The sequence below is a fragment of the Lynx rufus genome, unplaced genomic scaffold, assembly GCF_022079265.1.
Source record: "Lynx rufus isolate CCGP_SWC_20201006 ecotype Redwood Valley unplaced genomic scaffold, mLynRuf1.p SCAF_23, whole genome shotgun sequence".
Classification (NCBI taxonomy): domain Eukaryota; kingdom Metazoa; phylum Chordata; class Mammalia; order Carnivora; family Felidae; genus Lynx; species Lynx rufus.
The window spans coordinates 2,077,682-2,101,667 of record NW_025814838.1 but is presented as its reverse complement, the minus strand read 5'-3'; the positions used below and the strand labels follow the sequence as shown (position 1 = coordinate 2,101,667).

The window sequence follows — 23,986 nt, the reverse complement described above, 5'->3', positions numbered from 1 at the left end:
AATCTGATTTAGCAAGTATTATGTTTAATCGTTGGCTTGCGTTGTCTCTAGGTGCCTTGATAAGCTTAACATATTGCTCTCCCTCTTTGCTTTATTCATGAATTTTTAAAATCTGATCAAAAATCACATCTCAGGGGCGCCGGGGTGGCTCAGTCGGTTGAGTGTCCAACTCTTGATTTCGGCTCAGGTCACGATCTCGCGGTTCAGATTGTGAGATTGAGCCCTGCATCAGATTCTGTGCACTGATCTCGAGGAGCCTGCTTGGGATTCTCCCTCTCTCTCTGCCCCTCCCCTAGTCACACTCTCCCTGTCTCTCTCAAAATAAATAAATAAACTTAAAAAAAAATCACATCTCAGTAAAAACCAAGTTTCTGTGGCTAATATACTCTTTGAATGGACACCGTGGCCAGTATTCTGAGTAATTGCTAGACTTTCCCTGGGTGAAAATTCTACTGGCAAATTCTCTGCTAAAGATGAACATTCCCAAACAGTTCAGCATAGAAAGGGCTGAGCCTTGGACCAGACACAGTGATGAGAAAGATCGAGTCATTTGGAGCACATATTGGGGGAGGTAGGGACCATGGTGGTTCCCTAAAATTAAGGTGGGGATAGCATAGACCAATGGGGGTATCTTTGTGTGAAGGAGCCACCCCAGTTTGTATGTTACATTCCAGACTCATGATTCGTCACGAAAAGTAATCTTCCTCATGGTTTAGACGACTTAATGTTATTAAAACCTCCATACTACCCAAAGCTGTCTACAGATTCAGTACAGTTCCTACCAAAATTCTAATGGCATTCTTCACAAAAAAAAAAAAAAAAAAAAATTGTAAAATCCACATGGAACCACAAACGACTAAAACAGCAAAAGCAATCCTGAGTTAGAAGAACGAGGCTGGAGGCGTCACACTCCCCGATTTCAAACTCCTTGACCCTTGAACAACGTGGGTTTGAATGGCATGGGCCCACTTATATGCAGATTTTTTACAGTACAATACTGTAGATGTATTTTCTCTTCCATACAATTTGCTTAATAACATTTTCTTTCTAGGGGTGCCTGGCTGGCTCAGTCGGTTAAGCGTCCAACTTCGACTCAGGTCATGGTCTCACAGTTCGTGAGTTCGAGCCCTGCATTGGGCTCTGTGCTAACAGCTCAGAGTCTGAAGCCTGGTTTGGATTCTGTCTCCCTCTCTCTGTCCCTCACCTGCGCGCGCGCGCGCACACACACACACACACACACACTCTCTCTCTCTCTCTCTCTCTCAAAAGTAAATACACTTTAAAAAATTTTAAAAAGTAATTACATTTTCTAACTTTCTTTATTGTAAGAATACATTAAATAATGCACATAACATATAATCATGTTAACCAACTATTCATGTTCTCAGTGATGTTTCTGGTCAACAGTAGCTACTAGTAGTTAAATTTTCAGGGAGTTAAAAGTTACGTGCCAATTTTTCACTGCACAGGGTCAACACCCCTAACTCCTATGTTGTTCAAGGGTCGGCTGTATATTACAAAGCAGTAGTCATCAAAATAGGATGGTATTGGCATAAAAACGATACATAAATGGAACAGACTAGAAAGCCCAGAAATAAATCTGATTAAGAAGAGATATTGGATCTCTTTCTAAAATTAATTTTATCAACGTAATATATGGCTGAGTGTCCATAAAGGCAGGAAACATAGCGTAAACTTACTTTCAAGCTGTATGTTAACATTTTCATATAATATGTTCCACATAGATTTCAGTCTCCAGATACCTTTTTAGGTAAAGTACCTCTAAATTGAAAGCAAAGGGTCTAGTTGGTAAAATGAAAAAAAGGATAATCAATACATTGATTTGCTTTGTAATCAAATGACTTGATTACAGGGGTGTCAAATGACTCGACTTAAATCACTGTTTGAACCAGAAGTCCCACTATGGCACCTCGATTGCCATCATTCTGGGTATTACGTACAGCAACAGTGCTGCCCCTTTGGACTGCAGAGGAGTCCTCGGAAAGTACCGTGATCTGGCAACTGAGGCTCGAGCAACTCAGGCTGTTCCTCTGCCGATTGATGGCCGCCAGGTCGGCTTTCTGGAAAGGTCTACATAGTTAATGATAATTGGAAAGCATGAGTGGGAGAAAGCTGTGAAAATACTTTGTTTCTTTTTAAAGTAAAGATGAGATGCCTGAAGGAAGGAGTACTCAGTTGTTAACTATTTGTGTGTGTAGTATTGAATCACGTTCCTGGATTTGTGACAAACTTGTTTCAGTAAGGCTGTGTAGCTCAGAAATGATCGTTTTAGGAACTGAAGGTTCAGCTTCTCTACAGCGGTCTTTTTTTATTTTATTTTTTTTTAATTTATTTTAAGTAGGCTCCATGCCCAATGTGGGGCTCAAACTCATGACCCCCAGATCTAGAGTTGCACATTCTACCGACTGAGCCAGCGAGGCGCCTCTAGAGCAGTCTTTTCTCCAAGGGTGGCCTGTGGGTCTCGGCCATGGAATTCTGGGAGGCAAGGGCCTCTTAAAGAAGCAGGATCGTGTTCCAGACCTGCTTTTGAACAGAGGTGAGGCCTGGAAACTGGCATTTTAAATCCGCACACTCCCCACCCTCAGTGATTCTATACACGCCCAGGTCTGGGAGCCACTGGTCTTGAGGCTTTGTTCTTGTTTGGGGTTGCTATTCTTTGCAGACTTTTGTTTGCTGGTTTTTTTCTTTGGTTTTGCTCAAGGAGCCCTCTGATTGGTGGAATTTCCACATTAGTGGAATTTCCTCCCATGTTATCATTCATTTCTTCCTGTTTTATGTATTTTTTATTTTTTTATTTTAGAGAGAGAGAGTGTGCATACACAAGTGGGGAATGGGGTGAGACAGGGGCCGAGGGAGACGGAGAGAACCCCAAGCAGGCGCCACCCTCCACACAGAGCCTGACGTGGGGTTTGATCCCACGACCCTGGATCATGACCTGAGCTGAAGTCAAGAGTTGAACGCTCGACCGACCGAGCCACCCAGGCGTCCGTCCCTAGCTGTTTTGTTTTAAACTCTGGGATAATAATTGTTACATTTCACGAGTTCCTTTGCATTTCTGGATTTCTGACTCTGAGCTTTTCATTTTTTCCCACAGAGCTGAGAAAACAGAAGTCCTCAGTGAAGATCTGTTACAGGTAACAAAATAAAATCTTCTTAAAGTGCTTTGCTTAAAGAGGAAAACAAAACAAAGCCTCATCGGCGAGAACTGAAGCAGATCTGTGTATGTACGTGTGTATGTATGATCTGAGACACGATGAGACTGATCGGCCTGGTCCCGAGCAGGAAAGAAAAGCAGTTGGGTTGCACAGTGATGAAAAGGGGATCTGGAACTTCGGTGTCATGTTGTAAAGTTCAGATGGGGCTGTCCTGCTTTCAAGTGCCAGGTGTCGGGGTGGGGTGGGGGAGGCGCTGGCTGGCCTGGGCGGTCCGCCGGCACTGCAGCCTGGTCACGGGTCCCGGGCAGGCTGCGGGCCTTGTCGCTCGCTGCTATGACGGTGTCCTTGATGGGACAGGCCCTGCCAGCAACAGCCTAGAGTTTCCACTTCTTGCCTCTCATGCTATCATCCTCCACTTCTGGGCTGAGTTGGCTCCTGAAGGACTTAGAGTCTCAGTGACGGTGACCAGACCTGTCAGAACCACCCTGAGGCCCTGAGGTGGCCTGTTACCAGCCTGGACTTCTCTGCCCTGCAGGAGGGATATTTCCTGCAGGGACCTCGGCCGGGGCCACCGCACTTCGTCTCTCACAGGCTTCCCTAACTTTGGGGCTGGGGGTTTCTTCCAGAAGGCCTGGGGCCCTTTGTGCACATCCCTTCACTCGGCCTCAGCCCCGTTCCGTCTCCGCCCACCCCAGAGCACGCCGGGAAAGACAGAACCCTTCTGCACTGAGGTTTCCCTTAAGCCTCCTTGCTTGTGTCCTTGCTTCTCATTCCATGACCTTCGGCAGGTCTTTTCACCTGAGCCCCTGAAGACCAGCAATCTGCTCCCGGGTGACTTTCTGTCTCTTCCCACAGAGAGGAGCTGGCATAGCTTAGAAAAATGGTGCCATGCCAGCCCATGTCAGAACATCCTTCTAAATTATGACAGCCACCTGCAGGTAGAAGATTCTAAGAGCACGTTTTGTTGTTGTTGTTGTTGTTGTTGTTGTTGTTGTTGTTTTTTAAGGACCAGAAGTTTTTATTATGAGTAGGAGGGGTTGTTTTTTTTTTTTTAAGAATTATTAGATAATCATATTCTTTTTTTTTTAATTTTTCTTTTTAATGTTTATTTTATTTTTGAGAGAGAGAGAGAGAATGTGACCAGGGGAGGGGCAGAGAGAGAGGGAGACACAGAATCTGAAGCAGGCTCCCGGCTCTGAGCTGCCAGCACACAGCCCAATATGGGGCTTGAACTCCTGAACCGTGAATTCATGAGCTGAGCCAAAACTGGACACTTAACCAACTGAGCCACCCAGGAGCCCTGACAATCTTATTCTTAGTAATATTTCCTCATTGGCTTTTATCGTATATTTCAGCTTCACTTTCAGACTTTCAGAAATGTTGCTTGGGCTCGATAACCTTTAACTAGACTAGGTTTCCCATCAGTGTTCTCTCTCCCACATCCCACATCCCACAGTATTCCGTCAAGGCTGATGTTTGCTAATACCCAGTGCAGTCAACGGAGTCGGGTGCAGGCTCGGCCTGGGAGCCGGTCAGACCACTGACCAGCTGCTCCACAGGTAGACTCCCACGTGCACGCCAGGTGCAAGAGGGTTTACTCCACAGCATGATGTGTAACGGGACCTATGACGGAAAGGACTCACATGCCCATCCGCTGGGGTTAAAGCAGCTGTGGCATGGTCGTTTAATGAAATATTACATTGCCATGAAAACAGCAAGAGGACATCCAAGTAGACGTAGGTACAGATGTAGACACACATACACAGATACGGATGTGGAATGATTCTCAGATAACAGACTCTCAAAAAGTACAGTACAGAGGGATGTGCGTAACATGCTCCTGTCTGCCCTTAAGAAAAAAAATCTCTAGCTACATTTATACATGCACAGAATAATTCTGGAATCTGGCAGTGTTGCTTCCCAGGTTGGAGGACTCACTAAGGTCCGGGGTAGAAGAGAGACTTACCTTTCCCTGCATACCCTTTTGTACTATTTGATTTTTTTTTGAAGTTTTGCATGTGGTGTTATCTAATGAGAAACCACTTAAAACCCCCTTCTTACAATGTTTATTCGTTTTTGAGAGAGACAGAGCATGAACGAGGGGAGGGGCAGGGAGAGAGGGAACCACAGAATCCGAAGCAGGCTCCAGGCTCCGAGCTGTGAGCCCAGAGCGCGACGTGGGGCTCGAACTCATGAGCCGTGAGATCATGACCTGAGCCAAAACCAGATGCTTAGCTGACTGAGCCACCCATGCGCCCCCCATTTACCACTTCAAAAAAAACATTAACGTATCTATACGCACAAATGTCACAAAACGTACATAATACACTGCGCACTATTATTACTTTGTCCCAAAACGTCAACAGTTTACTATACGAAACGATTCCCAGAGCTCCTGTGACAACGGTGGCAAGCAAGAAGCAGCATCACTCTCTCTCGGTGGACGTGTGAGGCTTACGTGGCACGGATGGTCACACTGGGTGTCTGTGAGCACGTGCTCCGTCGTCTTCCTGCCTGGGTCGGAATCCTGGCCTGAAACTTACCAGCCGTGAGGCTGTGCGGCCGTGGGCAGCAAGCTGTCCAATCCCTCTGTGCTTCGGTCCCCTCACCGGCCACACCCGCCACACCCTGGTTACTGTGACAAGTCGGTTAATACAGGTCACACTCATGGAAGGTGCCTGCTATATAGCAAGCAACTTCTACAAGTTCGCTACCCTTATTATATCAGTACTGAAATCTGCATCACTCAGGGCGCCTCGGTCGGTAAGCGACCGACTCTTGATTTTTGGTTCAGGTCATGATCTCACAGTTTGTGGGTTTGAGCCCCGCACTGGGCTCTGTGCGGACAGCATGGAACCTGCTTGGGATTCTGTCTGTCTCTCTACCCCTCCCCTGCTCGCTCTCTCTCTAAAATATAAATAAATATTAAAAAAAATTTTTTTTTCATCATTCATGTGGTTTTTGTCATTTTAAAATACTGATTAGGAAATCACGGAAGGCATGTGAGCAATTAGTACACCTGAGGAGGCTGATGGTTTGCATTTGTTAGGAAATTGCTGAATTAAGTTAAAACGGACACATCCCCAGGCTTGCTCCCAAGTGACTGGGTCCGTGGTCAAGATTCACTTCATCCACCATTGCTATATGATGTTGAATAAGAGAATGCACGAATGAAACAAGGTGAACAGAGCAGGGTGAACACCCACAATGTGTGAAAACAAAGCAGAATTCAGGGGCGCCTACGTGGCTCAGTCGGTTAAGCGGCCGACTTCGGCTCAGGTCACGATCTCACAGTTCGTGAGTTTGAGCCCCGCGTCGGGCTCTGTGCTGACGGTTCAGAGCCTGGAGCCTGTTTCAGATCCTGTGTCTCCCTCTCCCTCTATCTCTGCCCTGCTCGCGCCCTCTCTCTCTCTCTCTCAAAAATAAACAAACGCTAAAAAAAATAAGATAAATTTGAAAAAGAAAGCAAGCAGAATTCATTTTCCCCAGTCCTGGTATCCTGCAAGCAAAGACAGATTCCCAGGACTTACAGAAGCCAGATGAGGCCAGCTACCATTATGTCCACTCACCAGGACTGAAGACCGAGTCTGAGGAATGCCCCCAGTTACACAGAGGGAAGGAAGAAAACTCAACCGAGAACCACCTCTACGGGAATGTGGCCTGGAGCATGAAGGGGTGAGAAAGTCAACCAAGGTAAGGTCTAGCCGTAGATCTGTCCATAATTATGTGACACGGGGCAAAGCCTTTACTGCTCTCATCCGTAATGGAATTTAAAAATAAAATGAGATGAAAAAAATAAAATCAATAAACTTAAAATGAAACAAGCAATGAAATTAGCCACCACGTATTCAGTCACGTGCCCCCCCGCTACACATCATCTCATGAACTCCCATAATAGTCCAGAGAAGTTCTCCCTTTATAAACAAAGCCCTGGCGGGGGCACCGGGGTGGTTCAGTTCCTTGAGCGTCCATCCAACCCTTATTTCGGCTGAAGTCATGATCTCACAGTTCGTGGGATCAAGCCCCGCGTCAGGCTCCAGGCTGCCAGCGCAGAGCCTGCTTGGGATTCTCTCCACCCACCCCCACCCCCACCCCCACCCCGCTCCTTCCCTGCTCATGCTCTCTCTCAAAATAAGTAGAGAACTTTAAAAACAAATCGAAAACAAAAACAAGGACCTGGGGCTCAGAAAGATCCAAATCACAGCTAATAACCTGCTCAGCAGCCGGGCAATCCTGAAAACGCTCCTGTACAAATTAACTCGCTTACTCCTCACTACACCCTATTAACGTCGGGACTGTTATTATTCTCATTTTCCTGATAAAGAGACAGCACGGAGAGGTTATGAAACTTGTCCAGGTCACACAGCTAGGCAATCTACCTCCAGAGCATGGACTCCCAACCACCCTACAATTCTGCCTAAGGGCACCCGGCCAATCATAAGAGCCAGGGCCAGGACTCGGACCCACGCTGAATAATTCCAAAGCTCTAAAACAGAAGCCTTCCCACCACATCAGAAGAGAAAAACAGGCAACCAGCGGGCCAAACTCGGGGATCTTACAAATTAGGAATTTTACATTAAAATTCTACACTGTAGCTTCTCCTGAAAAATTGGGGGTTCTCAACTCCAGGCTCCCATGTCCACGTGGGAACAACGAGGTGGCACTGAGCAGGGGTGAACTGTGGTTCACCAGAGTCCCCAGCACTCCTGTCTGCCTTACACCTGGCCAACTTCCTCCACTGCATCACCTGCCTGCCTCGGAAGGAATCAGGGTTCGCTACCCTGACACCCATATGTTAGCCAAAATTCCTTCCATCGCGATCTATGACTCGATAATTAATACAACGGTAAAATGTGAACTTTACAAAGTTTTTGTAAAGGCCAAGAGAGAAGTTCCAAAAACCCTGGCTGCGAGTTTGCAGGAAGTTAAGAAATCAGGAACGCTGGGAATTGCTAGAATCGATTTAAAAAGGAGATGTGTGTGTGGCCAGAGGCGGAAGGAAAAGAGTGAGTGGAAATTTATACTGAGGTTGCTCAGAGAGGGTTAGCCACCACGCGAACGCATACAGCACGCAAAGGTCTTGAGCTTCCTTTTACCTGTGCGTAGTTTATGAACATAGCTGTCTCAAAACTGTTAGCTGCCCACTTGAGAAGGTTGGCCGACTGCTCCGGAGTCATGTAAACCAGCACGCGTTCCGTTATCAGCAGTGTTGGCAATCTTCAGAGAAGAAAAAAGGCACATAAGTATGTATTCATCAAATCGGGACTCTAACGGCAGCCACGGATAGTGCTGGCAGGGCAGGAAAACCCTGGGGTGCACACCGCAGGAAGAGGAGAAGCCCCGGATAGCACGTCAACTATCAGGGCGGTAAGAGGTGGAGAGCCCCGTTGTGACCCAAAGTTTCAGACCGTAACAACGTGAGCACTGAGCAAGGTTTTGTCTGGCTTGCTCCAAATTCTCCCCCGGCATGCCCGCACATGGTGACGAGGTGGCCCTGCAGACCCCTTGCTCCGAGGTAGTCTAGTTCCCTTCCCCTGGAATCTGGGTTAGGCCTGTAACTTGCTGTGGCCAATACAACAGTAGCAAACACGACGCAAGCGGAAGCTGAAAATCACTTGCACGTTGGCCCTTGCCCTCTTGCTCGGAAGCCTGAACCAGTGTGGCAATGAACCCAAGCTGGCTTGCTATCGGAGGGGAGGCCCTGTGCGTGAGAATGAGGCATCCGCATAGGAGGGAACCCCAGGGGATCTCAGCTACAGGAGTGAACCCCAGGGGACCTCAGCTGCAGCCGGCTCCAGTGGAAGAGCCACCCAGCTAAGCCCAGTCCAAATGGTCAACTCACACAATCCCGAGCAACTTGTGAACTGCTCTGAATTGTGAGTTGTTCGAGACCGCTGAGGCTGCAGAGATTTTGGTACACGTCAAAAGCTGACTGATAAAATGCAGAAATACTGCTGTCCCTTTAACAGAATCTAATTCTTCTTACACAGACTTTTATCATCAAGAATTAAAAACAACACGAACAGTCTTCAGCAAATGACACACTAGTATGCGGTCTGAGTTACCAGACCCGAAGTAACGAACAAATTACGAAACAGGAAAAGCAATAAACTCCTACAGAAATCTCTAAAAGCTTTACATGTTGGAAGGGAACACAGGCAGCCCTAAATTACGTGAGCTCTGCTGATTTATTCCTGCTCCTTCTGACTCCTTTACTGGATCCTCCTCCTTCTCTGCCCCTTTACGCTGCTGTTCCTCATGGCTGGTTGCTAGTTTTCTCACAAAGCAAGTAGGTTGTTTTTGCCTATTTTTATTGGCGGGGAATTTCAAAACAAGTAAATTGTCTGAACTGAAAATACCCAAGAAATTTGCTGAAAAGAACATCGTGTACGCTAGTGTCAGAATGTAACCCATGCAGTCAGACTCAGTGCCTGGACTCAAGATCGCTAGAGAGAAAGGCTGCCCACAAATGCTGCTGGCTTTGACCTGACGGTCCCAACTATCCACTGTTACTGTTTATCAGGATTTCCTTTTTTTTTTTTTTTTCTTTTTTTGACAAGGAAATGTTGTATAACTCAAGTGACTTAAAAATATACATCCAGGGGTGCCCGGGTGGCTCAGTCGGTTAAGCATCCAACTTCAGCTCAAGTCATAATCTCACAGTCCATGGGTTCGAGCCCCACATCGGGCTCTGTGCTCACCGCTCAGAGCCTGGAGCCTGCTTCGGGTTCTGTGTCTCCCTTTCTCTCTGCTCCTCCCCGGCTCGTGCTCGCACTCGCTCTCAAAAATAAACAAACACTAAAAGAAATTAAAAATATATATCCAGGTGCGCCTGGGTACCTCAGTCAGTTGAGCATCTGACTCTTGATTTCGGCTCAGGTCATGATCCCAGGGTTATGGGATTGAGCCCTGTGTTGCGCTCCATGCTGACCATGCAGCCTGCTTGGGATCTTATCTCTCTCTCGTTTCCTCTACCCCTCTCCCTGACTTGCACATGCTCTCTTTCTCTCTCTCTAAAATAAAAATATATGTATGTGTATATACATACACACACACATATGTATGTGTATATCTACAAATGCTCTCTGGACCCAACTGGGTCATGGTACAAAGAATGAGGGAACTAAATCCAGAGGATAGACAATGAAGTCCAAGTTGCAGATGAAGTTGAAAATCAGAAAGAAAAACATTAAAAGGAAGTTTAAAGTAAGCATTTTTTTTTAACCTAAGTCTAAAACCCCAGATTATATCAATAGGAACGATTCGAAAAAATGAGTGAGTGGGGAGAAAAGTTTCAAAACCTCAATAGGTTGGTAATTAGAGAAAAACAGTTCCAAAAACGTTTTTATTTATTTAAAAAAATTTTTTAAATGTTTATTTATTTTTGAGAGACAGAGCACAAACAGGGGAGGGGCAGAGAGAGAGGGAGACACAGGATCTGAAGCAGGTTCCAGGCCTCCAGGCTCCAAGCTGTCAGCACAGAGCCTGATGCAGGGCTCGAACCCACGAACCATGAGATCATGAACTGAGCTGAAGTCGGATGCTTAACTGACTGAGCTACCCAGGTGCCCCTCCAAAAACCTGTTTAATGCAAAAGGCACCGACTATTACATACGGTATTACCACATGGGGGGAAGCCAGGTGGAGAAGGCTACGTGGGAATTTCCTGTACAATTTTTGCAACTTTCCTTTACAAATTTGAATTATTTGAAAATGAAAAGTTAAACACGTTTACAGTGTATTTTTAAGAGGCAGCCTTCGCCAATATTAAAAACAGGATTAATACTTTTCAGAAGAGAAGTCTCAGCGAAGCAAAAACAGCCCACGGAGGAAAACACAGCACAAATGAACCCCAGAGAATTATGGATGTAATTCTAATACTTGTGATAGCCGCTGTTCCTTATCCATTTTGTAGATCTCCATAAGTGAGGCAAACTTGCCTATCAAGAGCTCCCCTGATTAATTTTCTTTTAAGTGTATTTACTTATTTTGAGAGAGACAGAGGGCAAGCAGGAGAGGAGCAGAGAGAGAGGGAGGGAGAATCCCAGCAGGCTCTGTCAGCACAGAGCCCAATGTGGGGCTCAATCTCATGAACCATGAGATCACGACCTGAGCCGAAATCAGAAGTTGGACGCTTAACCAACTGAGCCACGCAGGCATCCCAGGAGCTCTCCTGATTTGTAAGTGATTATTTCCCTGGCTATGTAGCACATTTGCCCAAATGGTGTGTTTCTACGTTCGCAGCGGGTTGCTGCTGGTTACCACTGCAACTGTAATAATCTACAGATTATAGCTTATGCGCCAATTTCCGTTGAACTGCTTTCACACGCATACTTAATGTAATCTCCAAGCTGTCAGCGCAAAGCCTGACATGGGGCTCGATCTCCCTAACCGTGAGATCATGACCTGAGCGGAAATCAAGAGTTGGACACTTAACCAACTGAGCCACCCAGGCGCCCTGCAGTTGTAGGTTTCTATACATATAATTATCTTCTCTCAAACTTTATGGTATTAGGCACCGGTATGTTATAAAAGCAATACACGTGATTCTGATGTGAAAACAGGAGAAACAGTGCTTCTCAAAAACTTAGAAAACCTCCCTCATAGCAATGAAGTGATAAACATTTCAGAATTAAAAACGGAACACGGGTCTCATGCTGCACTTTCAGCTGACCTCATTTCGCATTCACATGAAATCACAAACGCGTAAGAGGTTAAAAAAATATCTCACTGTGGATTCATGTTGCATTTCTTTAGCTTCTCTTCGAGTTCAGGTAAATCTCGGAGATCTGCTCCAATAATGGCATATCTCTTTGAATCCAACAGGTGTCCATCTGGAAAGCCAAGAAGAGATTATCATTTCAACAGAAATTCATCCAGAGATGATCATTTCAATGGATTTTTTTTTCAAAATTAAATTATTTTTTCTCCAATACAGAAATACATGTCCCACTGCAAAAAGGAAAAAAAAAAATCAGGAAGGAGGAGGGTGGAATGAACGAAAATCACATCTTCCAACTAGTAATGTTTTGGTATAGAACATTCCAGTCTTTTTCCTATACATACAACATAAACTCATACACACATCATAAGCACATTTTCTGTCACACAAATACATACACACACATCACACAGGAAAAAGAAAACAGGGCCAATTCTTCTTTTGAAAACTGCTTTTCCTACTTAACAGTAATATCAATGACATCATCGTCTGTAATGATTTCCCAGCATTCCATCAGTGGATAAAACAACTTACTCAGCCAAGCCCTCACGATTAGGCCTGTGGTATCTCCAAATTTTCTCCATCTGAGGCACTGCGATGAGCATCTTTGTATAGACCTCATGAAGCACCTGTCCAGTTAAGTAGGTCTCTAGGAGTAGAATTAGGAGGTCAAAGGGTAACCTATTTAAGTATTGGTACCGATCGGCTGGCCACTCTCTAAATGTCGTGCCAATTTGTGAGATACTATGTTTAAAAGAAAATAGCTTCTAAAGTATTTACAAACACAATGATAACATTTGCTTGAAAATACTCCCACAGAGATCAGATAGCATGGTTTCTATAGTGGTTCTCGAGCTTTGGCAGTCATCAGAATCACCTGGCGGGCTTGTTAAAACAGACTGATGGCTTCTACCCCCCGGGGTTTCTGATGTAGCAGATCTTCCAGAAGTAGACATTTTGTCAGATTCTTTCAAAAGCTAGACATCTGTATTTCCAACAAATGCTCTGCAGTGGTGATGTCACTAGTCCAGGACTACACTTTTAGAACCACTGGTACGGATGAAATTGGCCACAGTTAAAAGTTCAGTGACGGGAACATGGAGGTTCATTTACTTACTTATTTTGAGAGATGGCGGGGGGGGGGGGGGGGGGGGGGAGGGAGAGCGGGGGAAGGGTGGAGAAAGAGGGAGAGAAAGAATCCCAAGCAGGCTCTGTGCTAATAGCACAGAGTCCAGTGCAGGGCTCAAACTCATGAACTGTGAGATCCTGACCTGAGCCCAAATCAAGACTTGGCCATTTGACTGACTGAGCCACCCAGACGTCCCCCTTGATTTACTCATTGGGACTGACTTTTCATTGTGTGCCCATTTATATACTTTTAAGTTTCACCTCATGCATATTTCAGCTTTAAGAAATGATCAATTTCAAGATGCGTATTTTTTCTCAGTTTCACATTTCTGAAATGAGGATGCATCAGTCAATAACGTTTAGGTTTAACTTATCAGCACCTTTTCTTTCCTGACGGTAAATAAATAGTGCGATTCTTGCAATCACAGCCTCAAACGTTTAATGAAATAGGGCAGTTTTTCAATGAAAATGTGTCAGTGTTATCATCGCCTATCACTTTTCTCAAATTTTCACTCACATTTGTATTTTCATTAATTTTTATTTCAACTGTCCCTCTCCCAGTATGATGGCAAGATCAAAAACTATCAAGGCCAGGACTAGAAAATTTGCCTACACAAGACACAAACCCAGAGTTAAAAACCAAGTGACAGGCTAGGAAAGAAATCTGCCAATCAACAGTTGACGAGGGATTTATATCAAAGAATATTGCTTTATGTTGTAAAGGATTCCTATAAATTGAAAAGAAAATGAAACAATGCAACTGGAAAATATATGAGCAAAGGAAATTTACAAAGAAATCCCACAGGCCAACAGAAGGAAGGAAGGGTACTCCGTTTCACCAGCACGTTCAAAGTTATAAAAAATTTAAAACAAACAAAAAAAGTTACAAAAAATTTTTTAATTCATAGATTTGGCAGACTGGCAGGAATTTTTTAAAATGGTAGTAGCCAGTGTTAGTGAGGGTGTAGAGAAAGAGAACCCTCATCTACTCTAGTGAAAATACAAATTAGTCGAAAGGGTCTTGAAGCACGGCTTGGCAGTAGCTATTAGAATTCATAAGGTACAATTTTTTGAACTGGCAATTCCTGCAAATATGCACATATAACTAGGCTTTCTACAAAACTGTTTCGCAGGAAACCATAAAGAAGGCGGCAATCTAAAGGACCATCAGTCGCAAATACGTTAAGTAAAATGGAATTTCCATGCAGAGGAGTACTACGAAGTCACCAGAAATAACGAGGTAGATCTAATATGGCAACATGAAGACAGCCGTGATTCACTAGGATGCACGAAGAACAAGTTTCAAAACAGTACGTGTAAATGATTCACTTTACTAAAATTATACATAAAACTGTATTTATTTATTTATAGAAGTATAGATTCACTCTTTCAACAAACACATGTTGATCTACATCATATATATTTATTTATTCAATATATGCATACATTCCTTCAACAAAAATTTACTGAACCTTTTGCGGGCCGGGCACGGGATTCTATTTACATGTGTATTTTCTTACGCGTGATATTTATCTGCCTGTAGGGACACTGTCCATCCACAGGAGAAAACACCCTGCACAGTGGTTATCGTGGTGGGGGGAGAGATTACACAGGGTCTTTACTTTCTACTTGACCTGTTTCTACACTGATGGGTCAAAGGCAATGCAAAGTGCTAACCCTTTCATTACAGCTAATCCTTCTGACGCAAATATTAACCAAATACACAGAAAAGTATGACGGCTACGATGTAGAGAAAGCAGATGTGCCAGCCAATGGCAAAGCCTGAGGAGGTTCTACTTAAAATTTGTACGAGGGAAACAAAGGATGGGGGAGATATTAGTTTCCGTGGGAGTCTGTTCACTAGGAGCGTGACGAGGGCACTGTGCTGCTGTAGAGGCCTGTCTAGTTGCCTGACGTTTCCTGTGTTATCTGTGCCCACCATCTAAGGCCATCCTCTCTGAGCATGTTTTCTGACCTGAATTATTAATAAGCCCCTTGAACTTCTCTGTCAGACACACACTGAACACAATGGGACATTCTGGAAGAGTGTTTGTGATCTTAGTTTTAAAGGCTTAGAAGGGAGGAAAGAGTTGTTGGAAACACTCATACTGAAAACTTACGGGGAAAAACTGAGCCCCGGGGCCAAGGACCTAACCTAACGTGAAGCGGCTCAGGTACGAGACAACAGTGGTGGGGATGTGCATTCCCTCTCAGTGAAGCAGCCATGTAGGAGTCAGGGTCTGAGGCTGCCGGACTGGATTTTTCCAAGGAAAGATTTTCGGGAAAAAGCTCCTATATTTGAAATGTTTGCAACTCACTGAAATGTTTTTAAAAAGATTTAACATTGGGACCTATGGACATCTAAGAGGGGCCATACAAAAAATTGTTTCAAGTTCCTTTACAGTAAATGTGATGCAGAAGTATACACTCTGTGACGTCATGTGCACACAAGCGCAGACTCAGACGTGCACGTGCACGCGCACACACACACACACACACACATACACACCATCTTTAAAAAGAAAGGGGAAGAAAAGCAGAGAGGTAGCCCGTACTGTATTACTTAGGTTAAGGGTACTTGCCAATTTGCAGTGTGTCCTCTGAATGTAATTCTATAATGGGTTGTAATAAGAAAGGCTTGTATCTATGGGAAGATGGGAAAGAGAGAGAAATGAGTCAAGTAGCTTAGTTAGTGAAAAAAACGCAAACACCCACTACCGAAATGGCCAATAGGTACCGCTACTGCTCAAAGCAAGGGCGACTCCAGAGGGCCTGCTGCTTAATCACGTCTGACCCTAGGCACACACATGAAAAATTCAGTGGGTCAGCTGTCAGAGTAGGTCAGTAAGCGTTACACTCCGAACCTGACGTCAAGTCACAAACTGATCATGAAACACTCAAGACGTAGAAATCGCCAAAGATAGGCTAGCGATATGTTTCCAAACGTTCCAGTGTTTTCCAAGCCATCTCTCGTTTCCTGCTTCTGCTCACTCAATTAAAAATTTTAACCATTATTAATCACAGACAACTAAACAAACCGATTCCTACTCAGACCTGACGTTCAGTAACATTTGTGTGATGACTCTGCTCTCCTCCAGAATGTGCAAAAAATTAGACAGCAGAGAGCCGATTTCCGTATCGCAACCACCATACACACATCTTTCACCCCAGAAACCTCCTCTAGGCTTAAGTGAGAGCCCACCTGCTCTTATTTGACTTGGTGTCCTAACAAGCTAGGTCGTATTCTGTGGCTGCACAGCGTCAGATGCCATAGCGCATCTCAAATGCACACTACGTGGGGCGCCTGGGTGGTCAGTCGGTTGAGCATCCAACTTCGTTCGGCTCAGGTCATGATCTCGCACACAGCTCGTGAGGTTGAGCCCTGCGTTGAGCTCCGTGCTGACAGCTCAGAGCCTGGAGCTTGCTTCGGATTCTGTGTCTCCCTGTCTCTGTGCCCCTCCCCAGCTTGCACTCTGTCTCCCTCTCTCAAAAATAAATAAATATTAAAAAACATTTTTTTTAGATAAAATGCACATTCCGTGTAATATAATCTTGTATTTGGAAAAGGGGAAAACTTGTTTCCATAGGGTAAGTTAGAAAAAAAAAAACTTGAAAACTATTTCTAGCTTGTGGGAATTACACATCTTTTAAGGACAAGGTGAAAGTTTTAATGTTTACTAAAAATTTTTTTCAATGTAAGACTTAAGATTTTGTTTAAATGACTAATTTAAAAAGAAGGGGAAGAAGTATACGTTAAAAACCACGGAGAAAATCTGACCTTGGGCTTGAGGTCAGGGTTTAAATTTCAGCTGTACCCCTTTGTCAACAGGTAACCTTATGGAAATTAGCTTAACTTCTTTGAGCTTTGGTTTCCTCAACTGCTAATAAAAGCATGTCATTCCTGAGTCGCCTCTGAGGGCTGAATGAGATCATCTGAGTGAAGCATTTCACATGGTGCTCCAAAAGCTCTCAGCAAAGATTTACAAACTCGTCATCTATAACTGCAGAATTCTTAAAACATGGACTCAGGGTGGCCCCCATACTATCTCATATATAGTAAATGGCCAATTTGGCCTCCCATTATTCATTCAAACGCTATTTACTACACATCTGCTCTGAGCCAGGCCCCTTTCTATGCTCTGGAGATACAGAAGTAGCCGGAGCACACATAAAAATTCAGATTATTGGAGCGCCTGGTTGGCTCAGTCGGTTAAGTGTCCAACTTTGGCTCAGGCCGTGATCTCACGGTTCATGAGTTCGAGCCCCACATCGGACTCTGTGCTGACAGCTCGGAGCCTGGGCCCTGCTTTGGATTCTGTCTCTCTCTCTCTCTCTCTCTCTCTCTGTGCCTCTCCCCCACTCATACTCTGTCTCCCTCTCTCTCTCTCAAAAATAAATAAAACATTAAAACACTTTTTTAAATTTCAGATTAAAATTAAACCACTATAGGTCATTTCTATTAAGTGTTCAGAGAATTACGTTAACGGACAGAAGAGTTGCAAGGGAGGGGACATTTCATTTTGAAGACAGTTTGGAATGGGGATCTTGGGGCCAGAAGGAAAGTGGGAAGGGGGTGAAAGGGAAGAGTCCCCTAAAATGAGGTGTCTGGCGTTCAGACCGGCCACCTCCTGAACGCTGCCCCTGAATCCTACCGGGCTCTCTCATCTGGTCAAAGCCATACTCACTTGATGCTGTGCAGCTTTCTCGTGACTCTCATGGGAAAGTCCACTTCACAATATTTACTTGGGAGAAGATCTTCGTCCTGAGGAAAAACACGAAGTAAGCTTTAGAATTATGTATTCACTCCTACATTTACTGACCACCTTCATGTACCGAGCGAGTACTAGGCCCCGAAGAGCATCACGGCACTTAAGGGTTTGACATCCAGGAACGATATGGGCAGAGACGTATTTTCCAGCTTACTGTGGTCTCCACGTGGGGAATGGATGGAGGACAGGAGTCAGGGGTTCACAGCTGTCCAGGGAAGAAGTCACAGGGAGCCTGAACTGGGGGAGCAGTGCCTGGGATGGAGGTGGGGGTATGTGGAGGCACTGGGGGAGTAGCACCTGACAGAATTTTCCAAAAAGCAGATCGAGATGAATCAGAGAGGGTCAGGACACCAATGCTGACCAGCATTTGAGGGATAAAATGGAATAAAACAGCAAAAATCCCGAAGCATCGCACACAGTGGGGGTGAGTACTCTTTTGTGACACGTTTACTTTTTTCTGTGAGGGGAGGATACAGCGGGTGGTAAAGGGCAGGTGCTCTGGAGCAGGGGACGGGGGTTCGAATCCCAGCTCCACCGCCTGTCTGCTGCGAGGCCCCAAAGTCACTCCACTCCCTGGGCCAAGTTTCCCTCCTCTGCGAAGCAGAGACAGGGACAGCACCTCACGGGGTTGTGAGGAGTAATGAGGAAATAAGTACACACAAGGGACACTCAGAACAGGGCCTGCCTTAGTAAGTGCCACGTGTGTGCCTTTATCATTGACTGTCACGGGGACAGGGCGCCGAGGTGGCTCCGTCGGTTAAGTGTCTGACATTGGCTCAGGTCATGATCTCACGGCTCGTGAGTTTGAGCCCCACGTAGGGGCCAGGGCCCGCTTTGGATCTTCTGTCCCCTTCTCTCTCTGCCCTTCCCCCACCGGTTCTCTCTCTCAAGTTAGATAAATAAACTTAAAAACCTTATTGACATGGGTACTTAGAATTAGGTCTTGGCCTGGGGTGTACATTTATCTTTACTGAGGGCTGCAGTAAAAAAGCGTGGCAGACGCGCGCGCGCACACACACACACACACACACACACACGACCCTGCTCCCCCTTCTGCATCCCCAGCCTGGTCTCCCCTTGGCCCCCTGGCCATCCTAGCACATTCTCTGTCACGTCCAACCAATCCCTCAGCCCCGATGCGTATTCACGAACGCATTCTCTCCTCCTCAGCTCGCCAACTGCACACGCTGTAAGGACACCGCTGTCTGGACTCTCAGCGACACCCTGCGTGTTGCCTGCAGCAGCTCCCGATGCCCCTGAGGCTTGGGGAAAGAAACAAGGCGCTCCACAACCTGGTGACCTGCCCGGCGCCCCCCCAAAGCGCTCTTCTAACGCCTCCGTATCCACCTGTACTTACATTCCACAAGTACAGAGCCGCTTACTTAAAGTGGAAAGAAAGACCAAGAAAAAGACAATGGTTGGTGCCCAGAACCCGGTGGTGGGCCTCACAGGTGTGGGCCGGGATTAAGGAAGAGCTGGGGTGAGGATGACACCCCTCTTTCTGACTTGAGCAACTGCGCAGAACACCATTTACGTGCACAGTAACGAGCGATGGACAGCAGGGACAGAGAGGGAGCCGGCCCCCCAAGACAGCATGATGGCGGGGGGGGGGGCTGCAATCACAAGCAAGCATTTTCCAGTAGGAGGTGACCCTAAGGGCAAGTGTCAGAACTGTGAGAGCCAGCTACCCCTCAGCCCTTGGAAAATCTCAGGGGATCTGGTCTGGGGGACAAAGGGGGAGGGAGGAAGGGGGAGACAGGAAGACAGAGACAAAGACAGTCTCCTGACCCATCAGAAGAGACACGCTCACCGATCTCAACCGTTCTCTCTCGGTGCTGCCGCGCTCCCCTGCCCGTGTGTAGGGCAGGGCCAGGTAAAAAGCTGTCCGAAGATATTTGGAGGAAACGTTTAGAGCATACCAGAAGATGACTTTTGCTAGGAAATTCCAGAACACCCTCTAAGGATTTCGCTCACATGATATGAAGTTAAGGACACGCTAAAATTCAAGAAGGCCTGGAGAACAAAAGCAAATGCAGGACAGCATACGATCCTATAGCTCGTCTAGGACTTCTGACTTTCTAAACAGCTTTCCCACTCATCAGCTACTTGCCCTCTTAAGAATGCCGATTAAGGGGTCACCATGGAGGGAAAGCTTCCAAAAGGCACACCTGGAGCTTTTAAGGAACAGACATCTTCTTTCTTGCCTTTGGGAAAGGGGCAACAAATGGCTGTGGGACATGAGGCTTCAACTTTTTATTCTGGGATTCCCTGAGCCCTTCCGACACTCCACTCGCCAGTAGCTCGCACGTCACAGGAGGCATGGAAGGCAACCAGGACCGTGCCTAGCTACCGGAGGGCAGCCGGGGACAACCGTGAGGAAGAGTATCCCGTAGGCTCAAAGGAGATCCAACGTGGCCGACCGCTGCACAGGCTGCCATATTGAGACTGACCCCCTGCGTCCTTGATCCTCTGGCCGTGTGGAAATAGGATTCAAGAGACACCAAGAAGCTGAGGTCCCTTAAAGGGTTTCACTCACCCTTTATTCTTTGTCTGGGGTTGTACTGGCTTTCCTGCACCCTACTCTCACCCGCTGCTTGAAGGTGGGAGCCTTCAACTGTCCCAGTGGTCTTGGGGCCTGACGTCATACAGAACGAGCTCACACACCAGCGGCAGCCAAAAGCCTGTGACCCACAGCCAAGCCTCTGCTGGTGCAGCCAGGGGACCCTCCCAGGTGGAAGGTGCACGAGACAACAAGACTAGCCGACGAGATTTCCCCTCCTCTTTTACAGAAGCACATAGAGCTCAAAAACAGGGATCAGGGAACGTGCTGTAAACAGCCAGTACTCTAGCCTTTGCAGGCCAGACGGTCTCTGCTGTGACTTCTCCACTCTGCTGCCGTAGGGCTAAGCAGCCATAGGGAAGATGGAAGGAACTGGGAGTTGGCTGTGTCGGAGTAAAACTTTATTTACCAACACAGGTGGCAGCCTAAGTTTGGCCCATTCAGCTCCTGCTCCAAAGAGCAAACAAGCATCATTTTTCTAAAAAGAAACTTAGATTTTTTAAAACCCTTTCGACTAATGTCATTATCAAAACGAAAAAACTCCACCAAATTTTTCAGACCCTGCACTATTCTCCTTCTTCACTCCTCACAGATAACCTTTTTCTTGGAAGGGGCACATGAGCTTCAGTGTACCTTGCTCAGAAATAAAAATCTCAGATTTAGTAATGATTAACCCACCTACACGGCGGGGGCAGAAACCAAACCATGGGACCACGTTGAAAAGGGTGTCAAGCCCAAAGGAGGAGTTTCTCCCGTGGCTTCTGTTCACACTGCACACATTCTGCCACTGCATTCTCTTCCAGTTCCTTCCACCACACCGTGGTCTCTGAGGCCCAGAGGCACCGCCGACCTATAGGAAAGAGCTCCCCCCCCCCCCCCCGAGCAGCCGCAGGGCTCTCTGGAGAGAACAAGGAGGGAATCTGGACGTGGACGAACTGCAGTCCAATGTTTGTTCCACGCTCCAGTGCCACTGGCTGTCCGACCTGGGGATGGCACAAGCTCTCGGAGCCCGCCTTGCCCCATCTGGGTAACCCCCCCCCCCACCTGCAGAGCTCTCATGTTCATTCCCCAGGTCATGGATGTGCACGCCCTTCAGAAAAGTTAGCTATCTTATCCCGAATGAAGAATGCAAAGGCAACCGGTTAATACTAAGGCTGTGCTGAGGCCACTGATTTCTCGCCTCAGTGAGAGAGAGGCTGGGGGCACCGATGACCAAAGACCTTATCGGGTGAGCTGATGAGGGACAAAATACACACTCAGGTCGCATTAGGCCCACACACTCTAGTTTATCTTGGTGTACTTCTGCAAGAATCTGGGGAAATGCACGTACCCACGACTGCCACATGACCGACCTGACAGGAGAACCAAGAGAGATCTGTACAAACCTACAAAAAAGAAAACGCAATCAGTGAGATCGTTGTAGAGAAAAGGTTTGGTGCTACAATTCCAGCCCGGAATCAAAGACCAGGCCTGTGGTCCTGATTCTGCCACTAACTGGACCCATTTCCTCTTCTGTGAGGGAGTGTAATTATACCTGCTCTTGAACCCTAACGAAGGAGGTGAGGGACCAAATCCGAGAATGGAGGGGCACCTGGATGGCTCAGGCAGTTGGGCTCTGACTCGATTTCGGCTTGGGTCACGGTCTCGTGCTCCGTGGGATAGGCCCCGCATCCAAGCCCCACTTAGGATTCTCTCTCTCTCTCTCTCTTTCTCTCTCTCCAAATGAATAAATAAACTTAAAAGGGCTTTATGTCATGCTACCATCACCCAGCCTTGCAAATCTCCAAGCTATACTGAAGACACCGTCACAACGACAGTAAAGTCTTTTGTTGTCAAAACGGCAAATGCATGGGCCCCTGGTCTCAGCTACTCCACTGGCTGGCTCTTGCACACACGCAGAGAACATATACAAGGATTCTGATCAAAAGCCCTGTTTGTAACGGCAGGAGCTCAGAAGCAAGGCACATATCTAGGGCCCTGGTGACATCACGTACGTGGCTGACAGTGGTGGCACAGCAGGTGCAAGCAGATGGGGACAGGGACGCGAGACAGGCAGTCACCGCATTCCTTTTGAATAGATTTCTAGCATTTAAAAAAATGTCTATTGACTTATTTTGAGAGAGAGATGGGGGAAGGGCAGAGAGAGAGGGAGAGTGAGAGAGTGACAGAATCCCAAGCAGCCTCTGTGCCGTCAGCACAGAGCCCAATGCGGGGCCTGAACCCACAAACCGAGAGATCATGACCTGAACCGCAGTCAAGGGTCGGGTGCTCAACCGACAGAGTCACCAAGGCGCCCCTGACATTTTTGAACCCGGTGGGAACCTTCACAAAAGTAAACAATTCAGGAAACAAGGGGGCGGTATTTTTTAATTTACCTTGAGTCTCCAGAAGGGTTAGGGTCATCCCAGCCCCAAGATGAATCTGACAGGGACATTCTGTCTTCCGTAGAAATGCCTTTATAAGCTGACTGACGCCATGGACGCGAGCAACATATCCTGAGAGAGAGACAGAGACAAGCCATGACTCAGTGATGATGGAAATAAGCCTTGCCAAGTTCACCACACCAGGAGGACAAAACACAACCCTTCTGCCCTTCTTCAGGGGTAGCGGTTTAGGTTATCCATAGACCTTATGGGAGAAGTAACGACTTTAAAATTCTCTTCCTTGGGGCGCCTGGGTGGCGCAGTCGGTTAAGCGTCCGACTTCAGCCAGGTCACGATCTCGCGGTCCGATCTCGCGGTCCGTGAGTTCGAGCCCCGCGTCGGGCTCTGGGCTGATGGCTCAGAGCCTGGAGCCTGTTTCCGATTCTGTGTCTCCCTCTCTCTCTGCCCCTCCCCCGTTCATGCTCTGTCTCTCTCTGTCCCAAAAATAAATAAACGTTGAAAAAAAAATTTTTTTTAAATAAAAAAAATAAAAATAAAATAAAATTCTCTTCCTTTTTTTTTTTAAAGCCATTTGAACCAAAAGAAGCACAATCTATCTAATGGTTGGATCAACTACCTTAAGGAAAACGCCCCCTAATTCTACATATGAAAGAAAAATATTTTACATCAAAACATGGGATCTAAATGTCCCTCTTAGAAATGTGTCTTTTCGTGGCTAAGTGAGAGCTACTCAGAATTCGGCTGAAACTCAAAATTGGGAGACCGTCTGGAAAGTATCCTGGGGTCAGGAAATGGGGCAGATAAATGTCAAAGCAAAGACAGCCATATTTCTTACCGTGCTCCCTTCATCTCCATCCTGTGCGGGTTAGAGCCTCGATGTTTGTAAAACATCCCAGGCGGGGTTGGGCGGGGGGCGGTGCACAGGCAAATGGTGCCTAATAAACTGACTTGGGAAGCTCTGGCGTGGGAAGCTGGAACAGAGGAGACAAGAAATAAAAGAGGGTGAAAGGAAGATAACATTGATCTGTGTTCTAAACCCTTCTGCTTACAGTATTACTATTTTAAGAACAAAATTTGAGTGGCATTTAGACACTTACTGCAATTTGACATAGGGATTTCATGTCTATGGATTCTACTAGTAAATAATTTGAGCTTGTCTTTTTACATGTCTCTTTTGGGGCTCCTGGGTGGCTCAGTCGGTTAAGCGTTCGACTTCGACTCAGGTCATGATCTCACAGGCTGTGAGT

General features: G+C 46.3%; 1 protein-coding gene and 1 long non-coding RNA gene across 14 annotated transcripts in view; one reads left to right on the top strand and one right to left on the bottom strand.

Moving 5' to 3' along the window:
- The window catches only part of LOC124517744 (uncharacterized), a 33,804-nt gene extending 21,695 nt beyond the window's left edge, over positions 1 to 12,109 (top strand). For 7 of the 11 annotated variants that reach the window (XR_006963554.1, XR_006963555.1, XR_006963557.1 and 4 more), the window contains 3 exons: positions 3,116 to 3,155; positions 6,666 to 6,869; positions 12,003 to 12,109. This is a non-coding gene — a long non-coding RNA (uncharacterized LOC124517744). The remainder of the gene's footprint in view (positions 1 to 3,115; positions 3,156 to 6,665; positions 6,870 to 12,002) is intronic. The other 4 variants (XR_006963561.1, XR_006963560.1, XR_006963562.1 and 1 more) reach the window with 1 other exon arrangement.
- The window catches only part of LOC124517743 (leucine carboxyl methyltransferase 1-like), a 39,466-nt gene extending 15,480 nt beyond the window's left edge, over positions 1 to 23,986 (bottom strand). For all 3 annotated transcript variants that reach the window (XM_047087227.1, XM_047087229.1, XM_047087230.1), the window contains exons 1-6: positions 23,575 to 23,986; positions 22,731 to 22,850; positions 17,712 to 17,788; positions 15,609 to 15,670; positions 11,908 to 12,010; positions 8,273 to 8,393 (exon numbers count right to left, since the gene is read on the bottom strand). In XM_047087227.1, coding sequence (XP_046943183.1) covers positions 8,273 to 8,393; positions 11,908 to 12,010; positions 15,609 to 15,670; positions 17,712 to 17,743 — 318 coding nt within the window. In that variant the 5' untranslated portion in view covers positions 17,744 to 17,788; positions 22,731 to 22,850; positions 23,575 to 23,986. The remainder of the gene's footprint in view (positions 1 to 8,272; positions 8,394 to 11,907; positions 12,011 to 15,608; positions 15,671 to 17,711; positions 17,789 to 22,730; positions 22,851 to 23,574) is intronic.